The 25,547-nt window shown below is 47.7% G+C and overlaps 1 protein-coding gene across 17 annotated transcripts in view; it reads left to right on the top strand.

The window, feature by feature from the left end:
• The first annotated feature begins 1,252 nt into the window (after nt 1-1,252).
• SLC8A1 (solute carrier family 8 member A1) overlaps nt 1,253-25,547 on the top strand; it is a 121,989-nt gene continuing 97,694 nt past the window's right edge. For 16 of the 17 annotated variants that reach the window (XM_050894289.1, XM_050894283.1, XM_050894284.1 and 13 more), the window contains exon 1: nt 1,257-3,075. In XM_050894289.1, the coding sequence (XP_050750246.1) occupies nt 1,277-3,075 (1,799 nt within the window). In that variant the 5' untranslated portion in view covers nt 1,257-1,276. Of the gene's footprint in view, nt 3,076-25,547 lie in introns of all 17 variants that reach the window. The other variant, XM_050894299.1, reaches the window with a different exon arrangement.

Here is a 25,547-nt window from a genome sequence, read left to right as displayed (position 1 = left end):
TCCCTGGGGTATCGTTTTTTTATGAGCAAAACCAGTTCAGCCTTTTGTATTCTCTCGCAAAGTAAAGGTTTTGACGTACTCATTTTCCTCTCTTCATAGAAACATTTTTAAGTACCGTGTGATTAAATTAACTTGGAATGGAGAAGCGTAGTATAGCAAAGGCTCTCCTTGAGGAGAAAATATAGCTTTAATAACTAGGAATCTGGCTTTTATTGGCTAGTAAAATTGAGAATGTAACACTGAGCATGCTCAGGTTTTTGCACTAAGCATCTCTATGTACTTAAAGGCATCTGTTCTGTGGGTTTATGCACTGTTAACTAACTGCGAACCTCTTTAACGGCTCCTCTACACTGCTGGAAAATACTGAGGCAGGACAAGGGCAAGTCATGCCTAATGACTGATGTTGTAAACGGAGTGAGAAAGGCCCTTGAAGGGGAAGCCGTCAAAGCTGACCTAGTGGGAAAAGAGTGCAGGGACAGGTTTCCTCTCGAAGCATGCCAAGAGAGCGAGGCTTGAATGCATATGGGGCTCATTCCAGTTTTGGGAAGGTGCAAAGTGATGCGCTGTGGAAGGAATGGCTCCAAAATCATTAATTAAAGACTGACCTTCTGGTGCACCTTATGACCAAGTTACTGTTAAGAATAAGGTTTTGCCAGGGCTTGAGTTCACGTCGTGCGGATTTCTGATGTGGAGTAAATGCTTGGGAGGACTGTGAGCAAGAAAAGGCTGTGAAATACATAGTTTACAGTGATTAAAAATGGCAAGTATAAAAACATTTTTTAAAAATGATGGGGGGATAGTAGATTTCCCTATCCTCTCCTGCTCTTACCCTGAACTCCAGTGAGTGAGTGCACTGTAATTTTGAAATGGGAAACACTTCTGCCAGCTGTGAAGCAGGATGGGCTTTAATTAGATGAGAAAGAAGAAAATGCAATTGAACAAATAGGCTTTCAGCAAAGAGAAAGAAAGTGGCATTAAACATCATAGTAGCTAAAGGGGGTAAGTGCTAGCCCGCTGGTAGCATCTGAATCTGACCTTGTTCAGATAACTGAACTAGATGATTTGTACATGGAAAACTGTAGTAATCATAACACAAATGGGCTCATTAGATGGGTCTTCTTGAGTAACAGGGTAACTTGATTATATGTTTGGGAAAGATGGGAAATAAACAGGGTGTAGAGGAAAATCTGTTCTCTCTGGTCGGCCTCACTTAATGCATCTTTCCTTTTCTCTCTGCAGGTTGAGGATATTTGGGACCTGTTCGGTGGAAGCAGTCATGTCACGAGCAACTCACCCACCCACCTTCCCAGTGAGCTTCCAACTCCTGAGCTTTGTGCTGGTGTTGGTTTTCCATGCAGATGGCATACACGCGGAGAGCCCCAGTGAATTGCCTGTGAACGACACCGAGGAGTGCACTGGCTCATACATCTGCAAAAAGGGTGTGATTTTACCAATATGGGAACCCCAAGACCCCTCATTCGGTGACAAAATTGCTCGGGCAACAGTGTATTTTGTAGCAATGGTGTACATGTTCCTGGGAGTATCTATCATAGCTGACCGCTTCATGTCCTCCATCGAAGTCATTACATCCCAAGAGCGGGAAATAACCATCAAGAAGCCCAACGGCGAGACCAGCAAAACCACGGTGAGGATCTGGAACGAGACTGTTTCCAACCTCACACTGATGGCCTTGGGCTCGTCTGCCCCTGAGATCCTCCTGTCTGTTATCGAAGTGTGTGGCCATGGCTTCACGGCAGGGGACTTGGGGCCAAGCACAATTGTGGGGAGTGCTGCATTTAACATGTTTGTAATCATTGCGATCTGTGTTTACGTTGTTCCAGATGGAGAGATAAGGAAAATCAAGCACTTGCGAGTGTTTTTTGTTACAGCAGCCTGGAGCATCTTTGCCTACACTTGGCTTTACATTATTTTATCTGTGTCTTCTCCTGGGATTGTGGAGGTTTGGGAAGGCTTGCTCACCTTCTTCTTCTTCCCCATCTGTGTGGTGTTTGCCTGGATAGCTGACAGGAGGCTTTTATTTTACAAGTACGTCTACAAGAAATACCGAGCTGGCAAGCAGAGAGGCATGATCATTGAGCATGAGGGTGATCGGCCCTCCTCCAAAGCTGATATTGAGATGGACGGAAAGGTTGCTAATTCTCATGTGGAGAACTTTTTGGATGGGACACTGGTGTTGGAGGTGGATGAGAAAGACCAGGATGATGAGGAAGCCAGGAGGGAAATGGCTCGGATCCTGAAGGAGCTGAAACAAAAGCACCCCGACAAGGAAATTGAACAGCTTATAGAGTTGGCCAACTACCAGGTCCTGAGCCAGCAGCAGAAGAGCAGGGCCTTTTACCGCATTCAGGCCACTCGGCTCATGACGGGAGCTGGCAACATCTTGAAGAGACATGCTGCAGACCAGGCCCGCAAAGCCGTCAGCATGCATGAGGTCAACAGTGAGGTGGCAGAAAATGATCCCATCAGCAAGCTCTACTTTGAGCAGGGTACCTACCAGTGTTTGGAGAACTGTGGCACTGTTGCTCTGACCATCATTCGCCGGGGAGGCGACTTGACCAACACAGTGTACGTTGACTTCCGGACAGAGGATGGGACAGCCAATGCTGGCTCTGACTATGAGTTCACTGAAGGGACAGTGGTCTTCAAGCCTGGAGAGACCCAGAAGGAAATCCGTGTTGGCATAATCGACGATGACATATTTGAGGAGGATGAGAACTTCCTGGTCCATCTCAGTAACGTCCGCGTGAGCACTGAGGCCTCAGATGAGGGCATTCTTGAGGCCAGTCGTGTCTCAACACTTGCCTGCTTGGGATCACCATCTACTGCCACCGTCACTATCTTTGATGATGACCACGCTGGCATCTTCACCTTTGAGGAGCCAGTAACGCACGTCAGTGAAAGTGTGGGGACCATGGAAGTGAAAGTGTTACGAACCTCTGGTGCGCGAGGAAATGTTATCGTGCCCTACAAAACCATTGAAGGCTCAGCCAAAGGTGGAGGAGAGGATTTTGAAGACACCTGTGGGGAGCTGGAGTTCCAGAATGATGAGATAGTGTAAGTGAAGGTTTTATTTGTTATTTACAGTCTCTGGTTCTCCTGAAATTAAATGCACATGGCTCCCAGAGCTGCACTGGAGGTGTTTGGGTGCCAGCGTGTTGCAGTAAGCCATGAATGGCCTTATGTGCTTTGGGGAGCCTGAAATGCTGCATTCCTGCCTTGCTAACAGACCAGAGAGTGATGCCTGCTCCGGGGCACTCCACCCTTCCAGCAGCAAGGAGGTGGGACAGGTTTGTGAGCCCAGCCTCCTGCGTGCTACCCATGCACTGAGCAGATCTCTATAGCCTTGGCTCTACAGTGGAGCAGAGAACAAAACTGAGCTGGCTGTTACCACCCAGTCACAAGGCCCTGTCTTGCAAAGGGCCTAAACTGAGTGTATGAATTGTGGCATCTACTTCCCCTTGCCTGCTGAGGGTCAGGTCATCCAGGACTGGGTCACAGCCTGTTCCACTGATGCTCTGTTCAGGGCTTTGGTGAAGGTCACTTCACCTCCTCCTCTTCTAAAGGCTGCAGGCCTGGGTCATTGTCCAATGCATGTCCTGAAAAAGTATTGTCATGCAGAGAAGTCTCATGGTTAGGATGCAACTGCAACCACATTTGGCTGCTTGCAAAGAAAAGAAAGGCTGAAAGCTGTTGGAGGCTACTCCTGAGTGTTGCTAGGTGGATGGTGGAAAAATTATCAGTGCTGTAGCCTTGTTTATTACATTATGTGGAGAATATAAATTAGCCCAGTAAATCATGGTAGAAAGCATCTATCCTTGGATATGTCATGAACACATTTCCTTGCCCAGTTGGGCCTCTGGGAGGAGCAAGGGTTGGGAGTTGCATTGTTCCAGCCTCAGGCTCTTCCTACAGTGAAGTCTGTGTCTGTAGATCAGTCCCTGCCAATGGTAGGCTCCAGCGCAAAACCACTGTGTAGAACCTGGAGCAGTCACTGATAAAGGGCACTGCTAACAGAGAGCAAAATGTTGGCTTGAGTGTTGCGTATCATACAACTGGTCTCTTAGGAGCTGAGACAGACCCATGATGAGTGCCCAGAGTGGGCCTCATGTTCTGACTGTTACTTGTATCTGCTCTGTGTGCACAGGGAGAATGAAGCCAATGAGGGAATCATAAAAGTTCTTGAAGTAGGGGGAAAGAACAAAGTGATTTGTAGTTCTCAGGTAGGGTATTAGACCAGTTGGGGTTTTGACTTCTCAGGAAAAACTGAGCAAGAACTTCACAGCTCCAGCAATCTGGAGGCCAGAACATGCATGTTGCTCACACAAGAGTCGAGAGCACACAATATGCCATTGTTCCTGGCTCCTGAATGATAACTGTAGTAAAGAGGAATACAGTTATTTGATTTTTTTTTTTTTTCATTTTGGGAGAAGCAGGGAGTTTTGTGCAGAGATGCAATGAACTAGGCTATAAGGATATCCCCCGAAGGCTTTTTACTTTTTAAGCAGGTCACTCAGCACTAGCAAAACTGGGCTACTGGCAGGAAGACTTTGACATATGATCTCAGCTCCCCTGGGATGTGACATGTTTACATGGCAGGCGAAACACATGGCCGCAGGCTCTGCAATTGTGCTCAGAGGGGCTTGGGCTTCCCCCTTGTCTTGGATCCATCACTGTGGCCAGGATCTCTGGTCCTCCATCAAAGACAGGTGGTGTCACCTGTGTCTGCACTGCCTGTTGGTGCTCAGTCTGTGATGTGGGGTTTTGCAGTGGGATGGCGGTGCCTTCTCCCTGGCGTTGTGCTGGGGCCCACTATGCTGTGCCTACTGCCTCTGCTGGTGGCCTTTCGTCCACTAAGCTGTTCACTGCTGACTCTTGCCAGTAACCAAGTAACCAAGTTTTGCCAAGCCCAGTAACCAAGGGGTGTGCTGGAAATGGGCTGACCACATCCTGTTGGAGCTGCTGCCTGGCCTCCCGGTGCATGCTGGTGCGCCCTCCCCACAGCAGCAAGCCTTCTCCTTCCTTTTCTTACTGGCTGTCAGCATGTGCATAGCAAGCAAGAAATGGGGGAAAACAGCTTTCTTGGAAACCCGAGTGTGTTTTTTCTGTGCAGATGCCAGGGCATTGCCATCATATCTCTATTGCCTTTAAACTGTCTCTCCCTGGAATCGCAGGGAGGGACGGTACATGGGAAACAACACTTTAGGAGTTCACAGCCTGGTACAGATGAGGGCTTGGGGAATGGGGTGGGAGGAGGTGGCGACTGCAGGGCCATATGTTGACCAAGGGGCTTGCTCCGTTCAGGTGGGAGAGGACATGCACATACCTTATTTTTCTGGCAGAAGGATGAAACTGATTGTACAAATTGCAATCTATTCATGTGCCTGAAAGGCAGTAGGTATTCATCTAAAACTTAGCTGCTACAGTCCATATTCAGGTGTTGGATGGTACAAGCTATATGATTTGCAGATTTCCTGCAGGTCCGTGTTTGACTGGGCACAAGTTTAGGACAGCCCTGTAGCACAAAGGCACTGTGGTCCTGAAGTTGAGGTGCTGCTTACAGGCATCCTCCCTTGGAAGAATTTGCTCTAATGGGAATAAAGAAGATGTGCTAGCACAATAAGTGGATTATAGAGCTAAAGTCTGTTTGCAATGTCATTGCTTGTTAGTGCTGTGCTTCAGCTACGTCACAGCTATGTAGAATGGTGCAATTCCCCAGCACATTTGATTCAATAAAGTTCTAAAACTTCAGGTTTTCCCATGCTCTGGTGGCCAAGAGATGGCTTTGCTGCGCTTTCTAAAGGTCTTTAGTGCCTCTTCAGCTCTGCCATTCTAGGCTGTTGATTTTATCAATCATCAGCTTGATAAAATCGAGAAAGATGTGTTTTTCCAGGGCACTAACAACAAAGGTAGGGCAGTGCAGGGGGACACGAGGATGAAATAAAACTGTGTACAAGTCTCTACTATTAGAGGGCTGGCTTGCTGGTAAGTCCCAGTAAAATTAGAAAGTGCTGGGAGGGTCCTGATCTTCTGGAGACCTTCCTCTGGTTCCCAAAAGGCCCAATTATGTAACATGTTGTTTGTTTGCAGCATCTAGAGAGACTTTCCCATTTTGCAGTCTGTTGATGTCCCCTTTCTCAGAGCACATAAAAGAGCTGTGTAACTGCTCAAGCCATGCCACTCCTGTGCATTTAAACAAAGATCTCATTCTGATGCTACCAAAAAAGATGTATAATGGAGAAGATGTTGGTCCTCCTATGGAACCTTTTATCCCAGCACTGCATGGTAGCCTCTTGGAGTGATGCTTTTCTGCTCCTTGCTCCTGAAGCACAGCTTGTGTGTTCAATGGGTGCATGTTGGCAAGTGAAAGAAACAGCATTTAAATGTGTTTTGCAAAGGGCTTAGCTGGGTTTGCACGACAGATTGTTCCAAGTTGTGTGGGAAAGCTAAAGATGTCTGACTTGGGTCTCAGCAAGGTCAGTCTCAGTGATGCTGCACAGGTACCTGGGGCTCGGAAACATCAGGGTAGGACAGGGTGCTATGATTTAAAGTGTAAGAGAGAGCCTTCCCTCTGGGGCCATCCTCAACAAGGTGACTCCAGCCTTGTCTTGCATGTCCATTAATGATTAAAGCTTTCTTGATGAGAACATGGAGACGATGTGTAGTTGCAGGCTCTTCCTGCCCACCTGTCTATCACAGCTATTGTGATCACGGAAGAGGTCACTGGTTCACCTAGCCAGTGTTTTTTTTTCTCCTGACTGAATGCCAAATAATTCAAAACAAGTCCAGCCTCCTCTCTTAGAGGAGGATGCAATCCTTCTCCCAGCTGATGGGATCTCTTCTCGTTGCTGTCTTGAAGCATCAGGAGGGGCACCTCTTCCAGATGTGACTGCAAAGCTATATGAAAACTGTGTGTTCTTTCATGTTCAAAAAATAGTAGTTTTTCTAGAGATAACATTGCAACTAGAGATCTATTACAATTTGCATTCCAGATGTCTGCACCCACACCCCAAAAAGAAAAGTTTTTACTGCATTAATAAGTCAGTGAGGAAGATGGTACACACAATTATATGGATAGCCGATTAAACTGGTATTTCACCTATGTAGTTACACCTGTAAATGCATGGAGAATCTTATGTCAGATCTTGCTGTTCCTAATATAAAGTTTAGCTGTTTTTATAAAAGGTGTCTGCTGCAGGTTTAGGAAGTGACACTCTTGGCCCATTGAATTTGACTTGTCCAAGCCAGCTTTGGCATTTCTCTGGAAGCATAAATCTAGGAGCCAAATGCTAACAGTGACACAAACATCAGCTAAATCCTCTGATTTTTTACGGAAAGTGTCCCCAGAGACCACATAGCCTCCCTCCCAAGAGCCCTTTAAAAAGTGTCAATGTCGATAAATATAGGTTGTGGCAGGGGGGGAACCAAGTGGTACTGCTTTTTTAAGTTCCCCTTTTCTTTTCCAAAAGAAGTTGGGTGAGATATTTCTAAAGAAACAGCAAAAATAAAATCCTGACTCATCCCTGGGACCCCTCTAGCTCAGTTTTGCATCCGTGGTGTGCAGCTTCAGAGAAAAAAATGAAACCGCCAGCACGGTCAGCCTTGCAGTAGGATGCAGTCGAAAAGCAGAGAGTCTTCTGATGTGGCAGAGAGACTGCTGTAAACCAGGCTGAAGGTGAAGCAAACAAACATTCCCCTTTTCATGTTTCATCGTTGAACACATTATCTCTCTCTTTGTCCATCCCACTGTGTTTGTATGGGTCAGTGTGCATCCCCTCCCTCGCAAGCCCTGGCTTGCACAAGGTTACTGTCTGAAGGCACAGTGTGAGATATCAGAACAGACCAAACAAAGATTAAACTGTTATTTGGCCTGCTTCCAGTGTCCAGCTTGGATTTTAGAGCATGTTTTCTCCTTGCCACTGGTAGTCTTGCCTGGCCCAGTGGGACTTGCAGGCAGTTCAAATATGGCCACCAGGATCTAGGTCTTGGGTCTTTGGCAGGAGCACCCAGTGCCCTGGGTGCCCATCTTATGGGAGGTGGCCCTGGCGATGGCCCACAGCAGGGAGCTGAGCACGTGTCACACCGGGCTGGGGTGTGGCATGGGGGCCTGTTTCCCTTTCCAGGGGAGTTTTGGGGAGCAGAAGTTCCCCTGGGGCTGAAATGTGTCATTGCTTTGGGTCCTGAAGGCCAAAAGCTGGTCGTCCCCTTTTCAAGGGGGAAGATATAGCCATAACAGGGTGAGCTGTCTTTTCTTTTTCTCCTCTTGTTCACACAATGTTAAGTCTTTCCTGAACACTCCTAAAATGTTAGCCTTAATATCTCCCAGCCATGTGCATCTCTCTTAAACTGCTGTGCTCTTGTCTCAGTTGCACTGGACAACCCCCACATTTCTGTTACAAGACAGCAAGGAAAGAAGGCCACATGGTGTTCACAGACCTTCCCCTTTCTCCTGCGCCCAAGTGCCTGCAGGTGCTTGCTGTTGTCCTGTGCACACAGATTGGGCACCGAGTGACACAGACATGGTGTGTACTGAAAAAATCATTCCCAAGCGCCATGTCAGGTCTCAAGCCTGGAAAGTGCATACTCACAACAGTGTCTCTAAGTGTCTTATGGCTTGATCTGGTCCTCTCCTCCCCAGAGTAAGGCCAGGGCGTATGCTCCTGTGGCATGTCATCATGGTGTTGTGGGACAAGTCCTGCCCGTAGCTTGCTTGGGGAGGGTGAGCACGGGATGCAGTCTGTGCCGTTTGCCCAAATAAGTCATGAAATCAAGGAATTTGATTTGATGATATCCCCTGTGGAGGGGATTAGGCAGCGAGGTTGTGTTACTGGATGAAGCAAGTTGTGCCAGCACATCACTGGGGGGAATGGGGGGGAGAAGGGTGAGGACAAGAGTGGTTAGCTCTCGCTGAAGAACTGACACAGTTTTTGTCCTTGAAAAGCCAATGTTTCCTTATTTGTAATGAGCTGTTGTTGGCAATTTACTGCTGCCAGCTGCATCTCTGTGGTTGATTAAGGGAGCTTGGATCTTAAATATGTAATAACTCTCTGAAAGCCATTGAGAGGCAGTTATTAGCTTCATCAGGGCCTGTGTACACATCCGCTGTGCTCCTTTATGAAAAGGCTACCTATTAAATGCATTGTAGTAATTTATAAAACACAGGATCTAGGCTTGTTTTAAGAAATTAAAGCAGCAACCCTAGCGAAGCTTGTTGGCATGGAAAAGAGTTACCTTGGAGTGAAGCGCTGCTCTGCAGCTCCTTGCTGGGGAGACAAGAGTGGGGGATAGGAGAAGCCCTGTCCCCCTTTGCAGACTCTCTTCTTTCCCTGGCATGTGCTTGAGCGCTGCTGGCAGCAGCATTAGTACCAGCTCTGATATGCAGGTCTTGTCAACAGAGCAGGGATCCTGTGCACATGGGATCCTTTACTGTGGCAAATCCTTGAGCAGGGAGAGGTAAATAATTGGTACACAGGACCCCAATGCGAGTGTTGAGTTCAAGTTGTGCATCTGCCTTGGAAATAGGCTTCTTTCCTCTGACACTTTGCCGCCAGGTTTGACCTCGGTGGATGGCACTCAGCAGTTTTCTTCCAGCAGCAGGGCTGCATTTGTGGGCTTAAGAACAACAGAACAAAAAGCAGACAGCTGACCACAGCCGGCATCCAAGCATCTGTGCAGACGGGCAGAGAAACATCTGCTGTCATCCAAAGCCAAACAGAGAGGAGAAGCTGGACCTGGCAGACAACTGGCTGAGTCAGAAACAGACCCTTCCCGGGGGGGAAAGGCTGAGCCCAGAGGCATCATCCCGCATGCTGCAGGCGGATGGAGCACTATCGGCCGGCTCTCTGCCGGCAGGGGGATGTGATATCGCTCTGCCCTTGGCAGGCAGGCGTACCAGAGATGACGCGTAGTCTTTCATGTCTGGGTCTGCCTTGTATGTGTCCCTACTGGCTTTGCTCACACCAGCAACAAAATTGCACTAGGAAGGACATGCACATCACTGCTGTGCAAGGGGAAAGACACCTATGCTATCCCTTGTCTCTGCTCCTTCCCCTGTTCTCCAACACCACAGGATAACTGTGTTAGCTTAACTTTCCCAGTCTGGTCTTACTGAACCACCTGTATTTCTACAGTACTCTCAGATGAGGAGCTTTGATTAAAAGTTAGTCTTTCACAGCCACAGTGTTTGTGATAGCCGGGTGCACGGCCTAGCTGCACTGGTACTCATGGGTATGTTCTCTGCTTTGCAGTCTCAGGCATGGTTGGAGTTAAGGTCAGCCCTCTCCAAGTCATAAATGCCATTTAGCCTGAGGACATCTTGGGAGATATCAAAAACTCTACTAGTAATGTTTCTGACACTGACATTGGAGGCGTTGTGCTAGTTTCCAAGAATGGCAGTGCTGGATCTTGGGTGACAACAAATAATAACGGCATTCTCTGTTTTAAAAATATCTTTGCGTAAGAGAGAAAATATTCCCACTGCTGTGCAAATAAGAGGGTGACCAGCATGTGCCTCCTCCGTCCAGTCCCTATATGGTTCCATTTCCATAGTGTCTGGACTCCTTCCTACACAATCAAAGTAACAATAAATGTGTCTGGCAATGAGAAACAAAGCAATAACAAAGAACGGGGGCACAGACTGGATGCCCATGAACTGGGTGCTGGAAGGAGAGAGATGGAGCTGATGGCATACACCTGCCCTATCAGAGCAAAGTCCTTTCCAGGGGAAGGTCCTGTGAGTACAGATGCTCTCAGATGGCTGAGGACAGGGATGGAGATGGGCTGAGTGGAGTCCAGTGCAGAGATACTACCTTTGGGTTTTTTCTAGAGGTGGTTTAAATTTTATGGCATTTCTGTCAGGAAGCTTCTTTGCTCTTTGGAGTGCTTGAGTGAGTCCTCTGGTTATTTGCTCCTGTTAGAACACTGGTGTGCGGTAGTCACACACTGCGCTATTTTGGGGTCATGCGATGTGGCTCTAAATTAACCACAGGCCCAGTACGCCCTGAGGAGAGCCTTGTCCCAGAGGCCAGATGCACCGTCGCCACGTGACAAAGCTGTTGTCTGGCTGCCTGGGATGTAAGAAGGACATGAAGTTTCTTGCTGGGTCCCGAACAAAACAAAAAAAAGGATTATTTGCTCTGAGTTCTTTTCCAAACTCTGTTGCTTACTTCCAGGACAACAAAATAGTTATATGTTGGGCCTTTGCAAACAATTTGGAGTAGAAATATATTGATCTGTTAAAGCACTCATCAGCTCCTCAAACTTCCCAGGCAGCCTCTCAACTTTACAGTGCTAATGGCTCAGCTCCTCAGCCCCTTCTCCCCAGCGCTCACTCTCCTGTCTCTGCACTGCTCATGTGGCCTTGGCTTTGGTGTCCTCTGACCCAATACCTTACCCTTGCAGCCTGAGTGCTCTTCTCACCAGTGTTGTGACAGATGACTTATCCTGGCATGCCTTTAGACATGGGCAAGAAACACACCTGTCTGGAGACTGCGGACATCGTGCTCCAAGGAGCTGTGCGTCTTCGGCTGCAGCCCTCCTTTCCCTCTCGGCAATGCCATTCTGCAGCCCAGGCTCTCCTGTCCTAATACGGCACAGCTCTCACATGAATACGCAGCCCTGTCACAGCATATGAGGCAGAAAAGAAGTCTGTTCTGCACGGAGTCTGGAATAAATAGAGCTGTGATGAGCAAGGGAGAGACACACTGGTTTCATTGAGAATGGGAGGCTGGGTCTGAGATGAAACCTGTTGCCTTGGCTCGAGCAGGTGGGGCGCAGGTTTTACCTGGCACCAGAGTCTGCACAGGGCTTTGTATTTGCTTAGTTCAGTAGATTTGCATTCACACTTTAGGTTTGGTTATTGAAATTTATGTTCCTCCTTAGCAACTGGATATGTGATGGGACCTAGGGAGATAAGATATCACTCCTACGTGGGGTGAAAATAATATAAACAAAGTCAGTATTAATGCCCCAGGCACAAATGATCCTACCACAAGGGAAAGGGAGGGAAGTATAACAGGAGATTTACCTGACTCATGAGCTCTCCAGTGACCTGGAACTCAGAAAGAATCATACCAAAACCTGAAAATGGGTCAGTTTATTAGGGAGGATTCTAACAGAGCAGCGTGGGAGTGTTGGGTCAGAGTCAGGCCGAGCATGAACTGGACGAGAATTAGAGGGGAAGGAGATGTCCTGTCCATGCCTTAACAATGCAGAGGGAGAAGGGCAAGGGAGCTGAACAACAGATTCCACCAAGAAGCAGGTCCCTCTGTGGACGTCTGTGTTCATGAGGCCTGCAGGTGTAGGACAGAGATGATGTAACCTACCTGTCCTCAGACCCAGCAAGCATGCTGAAATCTAGCCTCATGTTGTTAGGGAAGTGCCTGAGGGGCTCTCAGAGCTGCTAGCAGTCCCCCTGGAAGGTTTCCTGGGCAATAGGTGAGATCTGCAGGCAAGCTCAGGAGCTGCCTTCAAAAGCAGCTCAGACAGATTAGGTCTGCTTTTGTACCTAAAAGAGCCTAGAATAAATCAACACGTTATTTGTAAATAAGTACCTCAAAGATAACAAGGAGATGAATAACAGCCAGCATATATTTGTCAAGAACAAATCTTATCAAGCCAACCTAATTTCCTTTTATGCCAGCCTTTTGGGTAAGGGAGAAGCAGTGGTTGTCATATCACTCAGCTTCAGAAGGGCTTTTAATGTTGCCTTGTTCAGTACTGTCGTAAGGAAGTACTGGCTAAATGGGCCACTGGGGTCAAACCTATCTGGAAAGAGAAATGTGGCACTGGATGAGGGTGAAAAGGTGTTCAGCAGGTGCTTGTCCTGAACCGGAGCTTGTTGGGTGTGGAAAAGAGAATTTTGGTGTTTAAACTTGCAGATAGAAAGAGTGGTGAGGCTGGAAGCATTGTCGAAGGTAGGATGGGGATTTACAGAGATGGGCTGGGAAATAGCCTGAGCAGGAGCAAGACACTGTAAAGTGCTTGTGCAAGAATAGTCATATGCACAAATTCAAGTGGGAGGGGAACGACTGAGTCAGGGGGTGCTGTTGTGACCTCGCAGCCAAATCTGAGCTCACATCATGCTCTTGCAATGAATGAGACAGACATCATCCTGAAGATATTCACGAGGAGTGCAGCCATCCTTACACTCTCTCTGCCCAGCTGTGTCCAGCTCTGAGCACTTGATTCCAGAAGAAGTTGGGAAGAGTCGAATGGAAAGCACAGAAGATGACTGGTGGTCTGAGAAATGTGATCCAAGGTGAGAGACTGTGAGAACTGAGGCTGTTTAATTTAGAAAGACACAGGCGTAGGGAAGGTCTAAGCCTTGAGCTATGTAAAGGGCAATAAGATATCCTCTGTGTCTGCAGGGTCTTGAGGAAGCAACAGAGGCAATTCAGATTAGACAGGAGGGAAAATTTCCTCCTAGTACAGATGGGTCCACTCAGGAGTAGCTTGGGGAAGTGGGTGACCTCTGTCAACAGCAGAGGACAGCTTAGAGACACTGTTCAAAAATTTACTGAAGATACCAGGTGTGTTGTTTCTTTTAGGACAGGATTGGGCCAGATGAGGTCTTGGAAATTCTTTCTCTCCTGTTGTTACGTGCTAGCCAGGCAAAAGCATTCATCATGTGAGTTGCACTTCAGTCAGGTGGCCTCTGTCCTGCATGGTCTTCTGCCACAAATATGTGATGGGGTAACATGCAAAGCAACCTACAGATGGAGCAGAAAGACAAATGCATGCATACACATGCAACCTTTAGAGCTATCCTGTGGCCACCTAATCTGGGCTCTTTGCTCGCAACGGATATCTGGGACAGGGCCAGTGCTCGCCTGCCGTCTGTCTCCTTTGCTAATAATTAGATGCAATCCAAACTTCCCTGCAGGAGAGCCCTGTCCCCATGGGGGAAGAAGCAAGGCTGCACAGATTAAGGAAGCTAATTAGAGGGGAAGAGAGCATTGGTACTGAAGCCCCAACAGTAAACTCTGAAATCTAGATAAGGGAGCAGTATTTAATTATATGCAATTAAAACACCGCATCTCAGCCCCCTGAGAACTGGCAGTCTTGGAAAGCCCTCACAAAGATACTAACGAACAGATCTGAAGGCAGCGGTGGGCTAGGGGCTGTGCTTATTAAACTTCACCTAAGAAACACATCTGAAGAGAAGAGCTAGGAAAATTCCCTTGAACCACCAGCTCCTTATTTCTGTGTGACGTCCTCCCTCTCCCAGAGCAGGTAATGGGAACCCAAAGGTCTGGCACTGAAAGGGGAATTTTTCTGCTCTTCCATGCAGCTGGGCACAGACCATTGCAGAGACCTACACAAGGAGAGGCTATCCTGAAAACGGGAAGATTGGAGAGGGTTGTAAATACTTGGCCTGAGAAAGAGAAACAGTCTTTGTGCCCTTCTCTCCCAATGCACAGGAGACAAAGCTCCTGCCCCTGTGCCTGCCAGCCAGGGGCCTCCTGGTATCTCCAGGGAGCACAAGGCCGATGTTCCCCTTTGCTCCACAATCCTGCAAAGTTATCTTAGGTTATTTTCCCACAAGTTTGCTCTAGCCACTAAAGCAGCTACTTCCTCTCCCTGCTCCTTTGCCACAGCACATATATAGCCCCTGACTTCTGATCCTTTAGTCTGCCGTCTCCAAGCCAGGAGGGCAGTTTGATTTCCCTGTAAAGTGCCTGCCTTGTGTTCAAACATTCACTGTTGCACTCTGTGCCAGCTGAGCCAGCAAGCTTTGTGGACTGCAGCAGTTGCTTTTATCCCATAGCTGTTTCTGGGTGTTAATGTAGTAAAAACGTGATGAGGGTAAGCTTGGATGGATTCATATCATCTGGCAGAGTAGAATTGCAGAACCAGCCTGAAGTTTTCCCAAATTCCTCTTCCTCAGCAACTTCAAACCCTTAAGGAAGGCTTTAGTTCAGCCTTGGGTGCCAAAGGAGGTTGTGCCTGTTTTAATTTTTAAATATAAAGTGCCAGAGGGCTTCTACCTCCTGAAGGCAGTAACTTTGAAAAGCACAAGCAAAAGGTTAGAGCTCCTTTTCCTGCATCCTTGTCTCCTGACATTCCTCTTTCGCCTGGTCTTTGCCCCCACTTTCTTCTAGGTCCATGCACAGAACCTATAAGTCACATCTGCGATGTTGTCATGAACAGCTTCCCTGGTGATTTGGCTACCTAAAATGTTACAAGACCTCAAAGTGATGCCAATGCCATTGAGGTTCATTTTATTTGCCTGAGCCCTTCTGGTGATGTTTTCCTCTGCCGTGCCAAGAGCTAAAGCCTCAGGGGGTTCTTCACTCATTGTGTTTTAGGTGAAAATTAAATTTCTTGTTGAATCCCAGAGCTCCAAGAGTTGGGGTTTTAAGAAAAATGCTGACTAGCATCTAGAGTGTCCTGTCTGGCCCTTGGTGTGCCAGGGAAGAATTTGCCATGCTTTGGGGGGAGATTTGCTCTCTGTTGTCAATCCTGCAGAGCTGGAAGGGAAGGTGGGAGGCTTAAGTTGCTTCTGAATTCAAGTCTTCCTAGACCTAGTATGAATGAGCATGTTGGTCTCTTGCAAATATACAAACAGATTTCTACAAAGCACTTGCTAATGAACCAAAACACCAGTTTGTCCTTTCTGTGATTTGTGGGGAGTCAGTAAAAGACAACCTGGGGAGCTCATTACACTGCTAAAGCAGTGCATTTTTAGTGGAGATGCTGGGAAGCTGTTAGCTGCTGGCTGTGATGCAGGGCGAGAGGCTTGGCAGCGCTGGGAGGAAACCTGTGAGAGGAGACGTCTATCGCGTCCGTGGGCGTGAGCATGGGGCTTGCTCACAATGGGGGCAAGGCAGCCAGGCCATGCAGGTGGGGCGCGAGAGGCGCTGTTTTCCACCCCCAATCGCTGTAATCTCATGGCCAGGCTATAGGCACGCTGATACTGTGCTGGGGTCTCAGGTCTCAGGTGCGAAGTGGAGAAGAGGAGAGCAGAGTCTAGCACCAGTGAGAAGGGAGAGCCACAGCAGCCTCCTTGGACACTTAGCCATGTGCATGGTATAAAACAGAGACCTTCTGGAAAATACAGTCAGACTCTCAGGGCTTAAAAACCAGGCACTTAATCCTACACATCAAAGGGAGTGTGGCACTGCTCAGCCACTGCTCTGCATCATGGACACAGTGCATTTGTTCGCCTTCAGGTATTGCACAGCTCAGCTACAAAGCTAATTCGCACCACTGCCCTTTCCTCTTGGTGTGAGTAGATGGACTTACTCATGCAGCAACTGTAGCCGTCTCCAAAAGGGATGCATATATCTCAAGGTGCCCATATGCCTAAGGGTTGCATATGCCTATGCCTCAGCAATTAGAGTAGGTGACAGACCAACGAGAGAAGTGCATGTATGGGCATGAGGCGGGGTAAGGTAAAAGAGAGGCGAATGCATGATGAAAACTGGAAAAGGAGGGGCGGAAGGAAAAATGAAAGAGGGGCCAAAATCACAACGGTTCTTATGAGTGCTTCCTCTCAGCTGCTGGTGAGCAATACCAGAGCTGCAACGCACTCAGGGTCATGTTCAGAGGCCCCTAGTCCCATCAAAGCTTAGAGCAAGGTTGGGATGCTCAAGTTTGCAACAGCTGGTTGGAAAAAGCTGTTTGGCTCTTAATACACAAGGAGTTTGACATCCATGTCTTAAATGCATTGAGCTGATATTGCACAAGTTTCAGCTTCAGTGTGCTTGCAGGGACAGCCCTGGCTTGGCACTAGGCAGCAAAGGTAAAAGCAATGAGGAAAAGAGAATTCTTCTGGCCTTGCCGAGAAAAATCACTGAGCATGGGAAAGGGAGAAATAAATTGATCTGAATTTTCTTGCTGTTGGTCAGCATTTTGGTGCCAAGGTAGTCACATTCTGTGTGGATGGGTACATGCATGGGTGAGAGGGAAAGAAAAAAGGTAACATGAAGAGCTCCATATTTAATATTGTGTTAATCCCTTCCCTCCCAGCTAGAGCAGACGTTTAAAATTCCTTTGCTGGACATGAAGGGAAATGTACTGACCTATGTGAACATTATTTAATTAGGGAAGAAAGCTTTACCTTTCAGGAAAGTTGCGACTAAATAAATTAGTTTGGAAGTCTGAAGAAATTAATTGAAGTTTGGGGTTGTGGGTTTTTTTTTTTTATTTATTGCTTCACAGAAAATTCAAGTTGCATTTTGAGCGAAACTTCCCTTCATTAACTCTGGAAACTTAAGCAAGGGATAGATTTCAGGCCAAGTGTTTTGAAAACCCCTGTTAACAGCAACTGTGGCAGAAGGTGAAGCAACAACACTTCAGCATCTCAATTTCTCTATGAAAGCCAGTACATTCAAAAGGTATATATCAAGTCAGGCAACTTGTACAACAGCTCTTTGCAAGTAGGGATTTGCTTCTATCACCCTAGTTATGTAATGGAAAATCCTGCAAAGGAGCAGGAGTTGCAAAGCCACATGCCAGGTTTAGACCCAGAGCTCAGCATGATGGTGATCTCTACCAGCAACCATGGGGACTGGGGCGTAGTGCCTGCCCTTCAGTCCTTGCTGGGGTACAGCACCCTTTGATTTGTGGCATGAATTTTATTCATTTGTTTCTTTTTAGGCTTAGGCACAAGTACTAATTAGAGAACTGGTGAGCTCTGCTAACACATTTGAACACGAGTAGCTTTAGGCTTGCATTTGGGTCATTAAAAATGAAGTAAAATGATGTTCTCTTTGCACCAGTTATTGTGAGCAGGGGCCTTGATTTGGCAGCAGTTATCTCCCCAACACCACTGCACTAATGACTTCTAATGCAGAAAGAACAGTGTGTCATTAACACAATAGAGTGGTGTGAAGCTACTGTATCAAAAGGAGAGGCTGAGACAGACTAGCTTATGACGAGTTTGTAACAAACCCGGGACTAACTGGCTGAGTTTAAACCCTTGGGAGGCTGGAAGCCAAAACATTTGCTGACCAATGAGGGGAAGCCCTTCTGGCACGGACACCGTCCTGAGGATGGGGGCATGCTGCAGGGTGAGCAAAGTGGGTCTGGAGACATGCCAGCACAAGCATTGCTCTCTCCTGCTCCTCCTTGGTTTCTCCATCACTCCCATTAGCAAACAGGTCATGCAGCCCCGGTGCTTACAAGTGAGGGGGAACCAGCATAAGGATTTCTCTTCAGTTTTTGCCAGGAGAGGCAAAACGGAGGAAGGTAAAACCCTCCCAGGAAAACCCAGCTCATATCTCCTGAGGATCTTCTCTGCCTATTGGTGTGTCCAAGCAGCCTAGGTGACCTTCACATTCGAGTGCGGTTTTCTTCATTGCTCTGTGGGATCTCTCTGCTGGCTGGAGGCGGATTTTGGTCGAGATGGAGGCCACTGATTTTTAAACTTAAATGATAGGCTGTAGAGAAAGGCTTCATCTCACAGCTGCTCTAAACTACAAATACAACATAGCTACGTATGTCAAAGCTGCTAGAGATGGCCTGTAAAGGTCATTTGGCTTTCCTCCCTGTGTGACAGAGGTTGTACAGGCTTGTTGGTTGTCATTCCTACAACAGCTGGAACTGGGGAAATGTTTGATTGAGGGGTTTTCCCCAGAAGTACCTCACTGCATTTTCTCCTCTCAGTGAAAATGAGGAAAATTGGAAACGCCACAGAAGCGTACCTGTTTTTCATTTAAAAAGCTGGAGGAGGAGAAACCATATAGATTTAGAGGGGGGGTTGGCTTGTTTTTTAGAGAAGACACCTGGGACAAAACAAAATGTCACCCTTGCCTACTTCAGTCCTCGATGACAGAAATCCACATCACAACACTAACACTGAGTGACCTGCAGAGATTTACTGTGCTGAGAAGGCCCTAGGCCATGATCCTGCTGTAGGGGTGTAGTCACATTAGTTGAGGTTCAGTTGTGAGGGAGGTGGAGGTTTGCTTGCATACTGTAACACTGGAAATGGCTCACATCTCTTGAGCTGCAGAACAAAATTACCTTCAATTTCTTCTTCTGTCGCTCTGTGCCCTGTAGCAGTGCTCTCCAAAGGTGGGTGCAATGCAGGCATAAATAAAATTCAGCACGCACTGGGACTACACATACCTGGAGCCATAACGGAAACTTTAATGAGTTAAATCAGAGCTTTTATTATCTAATTTCTCAGTGTCAACCAGTTTCTCGCATCTCTGTAGATAATTCATGTGGTGGAGAATAGTTCTTGCCTTCTGGAAGGTGGCTGCCTTTTGAAATGCTCCTATCAGAGATGTGTTTTTCAGACTTGTACTTCTTCCTTCTCATTAGCTCAATGGGAGCTTTCTTTGCACTGACTCCACCGAGTGGAGGAAGGAGAATGTATTGGCAGGGAACTGGAGGCCATTTTGTCTTTACCCTGTGGATGTGAGCACTGAGGCCTCGGAGCAACTCCTGCCAGGTGAAGGGAGAATAATTCCCTTTTCTGCCAGAAGAGTTGCAAGGGTGGCTACAGCCTGGTAGAGGGAAGCCAGCTCAGCCACAGCTGTGGCTGAAAATGCCTTGAAGCAGGAGGGCTAATCATCTGGCCACTGCTCCTGTTGGTAGGCTCCACAGCTGCTCTTTCGGCAAAGGAGCTCTTTTCAAATCTCAAAGCTATCGGCTGCAGACAAAGGCAGCGCATTTTTAAAGTCTAGAGGAGTATAAAAGGCTGCAGATAAACCTGAAGAGTTTTCCCCAGTAGCTAAACCCCTGGGTTATATCTGTTGAAATTGTTGAGAGAGGATCCAACAAATATTTCAGATTTCTACCGAGGATGCTGCATACTCACCTGAAAGAGCGCATACAGCTCTTGCCTGTCAGCTAGGGAGTGTAATCGGCTGGGTTGCAACTGCATGAGTCTGCATGCAAATATCGCTGCTCTGTTTTGGGGTTGGTCCTTTTCCTTTCCAACCTTGTGGCTGGGCACATCTAGCAGATGCGCCTTCCTTTTCAGATCTTTCCTTCCACATTTCCTATCTGATGTTTGCGAGCACCACGTGTTTGGTTGTGGCACGCAGGCAAGGAGCAATGTGGACTGGTGGTCAGAGGTAACCAGGCTTCTGAGGCATGCAGAATGAAGATTGACAGCAAAGTGGCTCTGGAGCACATGAGAAAGCTGGGAAGGGTCAGCAGGCATCAAGGTCTCTCCTTACCACACCTAGTCCTCCTCTGGGGTTGGAAAACCCCTTCTTCCCACAGAGACCTCTTGTCTTTCCTCGTATTGTCCCTGTTTCCAGCCCAGCCTCCCCTCTGTCCTGCCACTCCAGTTTCCTCTGCTCATCTTCTGAGTGTGATGGGCTCAGGGAAAGAAGGCTTGTACCTTGCCTCAAACCAGGTGGGCCTGGGTCATCCTGCACCAAAATGTGCTGTGGGTACCTACACAGGCATAATGCTGCTCCTCGTTTGGCCTCACAGGCTCCCTGCAGAAAGAACTGATGTCCAGTGGGCTTAGTCCTCAGGTGTCAAAAATTAATAAATGAGCTGTGTTTTACTGGGATCTAAATCAGGATGCCTGGGTGCTCTTTGGGCATGTGCCCCAGGCTGCACCAGGATGTGCAGTGGTGCATGTGCGTACAGCCTCATGTTGCCTGCAGGACGAGCTCCTGCTGCAAATGCACCAGCACTGGTTAGATAAGCCAAATATGCACTGTGATACAGCCCACATAATAACTACCAGCAAAAGCTATTGGGGTTTGTATTTCAACATGCAGTTCTCAAGCCTGCATCTTCTTATTTGCCATCACTGCAAAGAGGTTTGTTGTGTCTGATGGTTTATTCCACCCCGTGAACTCACCATTTGCTGTGGCATAACTAGCTGGCGTTACTGCTGCTTTGGCACTGACTGAGACCAAAATTTGGTTGCTTGGTGGTTTTGTGACCATGCCCTGCTGAGATACAGCATGAGTTACAGAAAGAGAAACAAAAGAGCGTTTGTATTTAAACAGAAATGGTGCTCGTGGTTTTGTCACCACATATGGCAGGGACATATGCAGAAATTAATTTGCTGCTGTTTGCCTAGTAACAATAAGCAGGTTGAGACAGTATGTTAGATCTCACAAAAGGAAACATGACTTTTATTTTATAATCTCTGTTTTTTTAATTCAGATGTTCACTGCTGTTTTCTTGAAACTGAGTTGCAATTAATGAATTGGGGATGGGCAGGAAGGCATTCAACTGAAATGAAAAAGAAACAGGCTACCCCAGAGGCAAATGGGTTCATCTGCCTGTCAGACTGCTTTATAAGATGTCCTATTCAGAGGCTGATCTCTTGATGAGGACCAAGCATTGTGAGCTCCAGCTCAAGGCCTATGTGTGTTGGTGAACTCACTTGACTGGTTTGCGATTAATGTTATGGGTGAGCTGTTAAAAGCCTACATGCAGCAGACTGAGAGCAGGAATGCCAGCTCTTTGCTTTGAGCATGAGACCATCTCTGTGGTGGAGTACATGTGCACAGCAGTGTCTTGGAGAGAGAAAGTACTTAATATCACAGGGCCAAAGCTGTTGATTCTTCAGGGGCTTTGAACCTGTTCTTCCCCCCGGAAGGAAAACCTGCAATGCTGGTTTTCAAGCCTGTGTGTCTGTGAGCATACCTCCCTACTCTGTGTCTCACCTAAGAGGCAACGTCCCTGCCCTCCCAACCATGCAGCAAAGCCAGAAACAGTGACTCTTCCAGCATTACAGTAAACCTGAAAGCTGGGAGGTAGGCAACAGTTTGCAAGCCGAAGGGGAAGGGAGGACAGCGTTGACATCTGTGGTGTTAGGTTAGCAAATGCTCAGCTAAAAGCAGAGGAGGACGACAAGAAAATATCGCTGTCCCAGCCAGGCTCCAGTTTGTTAATTCCCGGGTAGTGAGGAAGGACCTTGTGCCAGGCTGTGTGCCCCACACTGGGGGCATGGGCACCTCTGTGCTGTTGCTCCCAGCCAGGGGGGCCAGGCAGCTGCAGGAACATGTGTGACACATGAAGCACCTCCTTGAGTAAAGCTCTGCAGCTCGATTTCCTGCTGCTGTGGAAGGACACGTGGGGGATTCTTAAAAAAAATTTTGAAATTTTAGTGGAAAATGTGGACTTTTGCTATCAAAAGAACTTTTTCACAAAGAGTAAGTCATAGCTGCTACTAGTGTCTGAAGCAAAGCGTTTCAATGCCTTGTGATTTTCTAGGTCCATTTTCATGCAGGAGTTGTTTTTGCTCTCATTTCTGCAAGCCTGAATACCAGAAAACACCATTCCCCTATTTGCCAGTGAGCGTCTTGTAAAATGCCCTGCCTCTGCTTGGCGGTGCTTTACTTCAAGAGTGCAGCGGGTCACCCAATGACTTTGCAATAGTTAATAGCGCTTTGTAATTCAGAACTGCTGTCACAGGCATGCGAGGCCGGGGGACGTCTCTGTGCATTTCCAGCATGTTGCGCCCTGTTGTACACACGGCTGTGAGTGTGGCACACTGAGACATCCCTGGGAGAGCAGAGCTCTTCTTAATGCAACAGCGTGACAATCATACTTCAAAGCTGATTGACGATATAGGCTTGTTAATTTTACAGAGGTTAATGGATCTTGTTGGTGCCGCATGTAAGAGGATTGCTAGGGACTTAGCATCTTTTTCTCCCCCATGTAGTTCTTTGACCATATATAGCCAAGGTATCAACTTACAGGCCTGGGGATTTCAGCTTTCTGTTTAGATTTTAGATGAAAGGCTGCAGTTGGAAGTGATTGTTATAAATATTTCCTGCTATCTGGTAGCAGGCTGACTTCAGTGCCTTCTAAGGAATTCACCATAATTATCCTTTATAACAGCTGCAATGAAAACTCTGCTCCTGGCAAAGGCCCGTGAATGGAGCGTGCCCTCTGGCTGCCCCAGTGGGATGGGGCTGCGCCACGTGTTGGAGGGCTCACTCAGGGCCGAAGCCTCAGGTGAGGGCAGAGCTCTGCTGCAAAGTCCGCTGCGGTGCTGCTGGATTCTGCACCTGGTGCTGCAGCTCTGTTGCTTTGCTGTGGGACCGCTGCTAGGGCAACGCAAATGTATGATGTCACGCGCTCCGGCAACGTTTACAAGCCAAAGAAAGCACATGCAAAGACCATCGGGGATGTTTTTAGACTCTTTGCAAGCACAAAAAGAGGGGAAGCTGCTGTTCCCTTTGCAGGCTCGAACCTGCCTGGCTGCTTTCCCCTTTCTGGCAGAGTGCTGCTGGCCAGTCTGGATAAGGGGCTGGTGGAGTGGCCAGGGCTGGGTCAGCTTGCAGAAGCTGGGGTTTGAAATGCAGAGGAACCTCCTTTACCCCGTCCTGAGGCTTGCAAAGGAGATAGAAGTGTTCAATAAAAAGGGCCACCTGCATCCTCCTGCAGTTTCCCCTGGTGTGGCCACACATGGGATGGGAGGTAGGGCTGGGCGCTCTCCGCATTGCAGGAATCAAGGGATTCACCTGGGCTTTGCTCTCTGCTGGCCACCAGCAAAGAGCTCCCTGTGGCTTTGAAGGAAGGGGAAGTAAGTGCCATCCAGCACACCATCCAGCTGTCCTTATTGCAGGGGTAACGTCTCGCTGTGAGTACAGCCAGTGGAGAGCACGGGCTGGGCATTCCTGGAGGAAACTTTCTGTGGTTTCCATTTAGGGAAAAGTAATGAATGCAATGAGCATTTGGGGCCATTGTCACTCACCTAGAGAAGCCCCAGGACTGGCATCTGGGTAGCTGCTTTCAGTCTCATAGTTGACTGACCAGGTTTTTCCTCCAAACACTCAGAATAACAGGAAGGATGAGAGCTGTCACCTTGCCCAGAACTCTTCCTTTTTCATTTTTCCCTTTCTCTCTCTCTCTTCTATCTTTTAAAATCTCTTCACATATCAAAAACCCACATCAAACCAGCCAGAGCTGCCGCTCTGTGCAGAAGGGCTAAAAAAAAATGCAGCAAGATCCGTTAGAAAGCCTGACTCCCAGGGCCTCTGGAAATTTGTGCCACAGAAATGCTGCACTGTTGTGCAATTTAGTGCCTCTGAAGAAGAATAAATCTGCTTTCAAAAAAATTCATCTGCATATTGCATATATTTATAGTTAGCTGCAAGCCTTTCCAGTGAGAACTTTTAGAATTTATTTTAAATTAAAGTGACTAGCGTGACATACCAGTACTTAGCCTTTTAACAAAACATTTTAGTCGTATAAATACAGTTGCTATTATTAAACTCTAGGGAAAGCCAGCAAGCTGCTCTGAATAACATCCCTCTGGTTTGCCTGTCTGAGCTCTTCTGTTGATACCCAGAACTGAGGCATTTGAACACCTTGTTGGAGGCCAGGGGTTCATTTTATTTTCTGCTTCCCTGGTGGCTATTGAAGCTTGTTTTAAACTTTGTTTCCACTTTCTCTTCTATTTTCCCTCACCCTTTCCAATATGTTATTCCTTATACCTTTTTTCCTGTTCCTTTAGGCCTTTTTTATCTTTTTCCTCCCTCTCTCTCGTCACCCAGGGAAGCCCAATTCCCAGTGGTACTTTCTGACCTTCTCTCTGAAGGCAGCCAGAAACCTGTCTGATAAATCAGTTGCTGGGACTGACTTTAAGGATGGCACAAGTTGCCCTCTGGGTTAGCAGAGAGTAGGGGTATTTCTACGCATGGAAAAATGCGTGTAGATGAGATTTTAGGAAATCTCTGTCCATTTATCCTGCCTGTATTTACACCTTTCAGAAATGCCAAGCAGGAGCAAATTTTGATGCTCCAGAGTAAATAACACCAAACATTGTGCCGGGAGAGCTGTGGGCAGGTTTTGACCTGTGATTGGCACGATGCAGGGAGGGCCCCCTTTTTTGGGACCTCCCGCCGAAGAGGTATCTAGAGGTTCAAAGACAGGCAGCCAACAACTGGGGTCAATCCCATCTCCTCCACATTGGTCTTTGCCCAGTTCATTTCCAAACAAGAGCTGAGCAGCTCTTCCTCGTGCAGCCTTTAAGCCTGTGTGGCTGCTATTAGAGACAGGAGGCAATAAATCACTTCAGCCAAAGGCATGGGCCCATCCAGTCAGTTAACTAACGAGGGGCTTTCTCCTTATTTGTAACCTCCTTTCAAAGCAAATGAATATGACTGGTAATGAAAGGCAACATATGCAATAGTTTAAAAATAGATGTCTCAGGGCAGTGAGGAAAATCTTTGCCCTGCTGTGTGTGGCTGGAGCCGGCATCCAGCATCTCCCATTTGCCTGAGACTGTGAATGGGAACCCGCATGCATGGGGGCTGCTGCCCCAAAAGTGTCCCTCTCAGCTCCTGTCCTCCAGCAGAGGCATCATGCAGCAAAAACCAGCCTGCTCCTGCTTGTGTTCCCATGCTAGTCTAGCAGTGGCCCTTTGGGATTTATCCAGCCCAGCCTGGCTCTCCTCACTGTGTAATCATCCTGCCTGTGCTGGGAATCCCCCTGCTTGCCAGTCCTCTTGGTGCATGCAGGATCCTTTATACATGGTGTGTTATCCTGTCCTTGGGCGGTTTAACCACAATGCGGGTTCCTGAGAGCACCCAGGTCAGACGGGTTACCCTTGCTTTGTCTCTGCTGCCCTTCACCTCCTCTGCAGCCCA

Source organism: Gymnogyps californianus, chromosome 3 (assembly GCF_018139145.2).
Source record: "Gymnogyps californianus isolate 813 chromosome 3, ASM1813914v2, whole genome shotgun sequence".
Lineage (NCBI taxonomy): Eukaryota > Metazoa > Chordata > Aves > Accipitriformes > Cathartidae > Gymnogyps > Gymnogyps californianus.
Note: the sequence above shows the minus strand (reverse complement) of the source record. Positions and strands in the feature narration are given on the sequence as shown.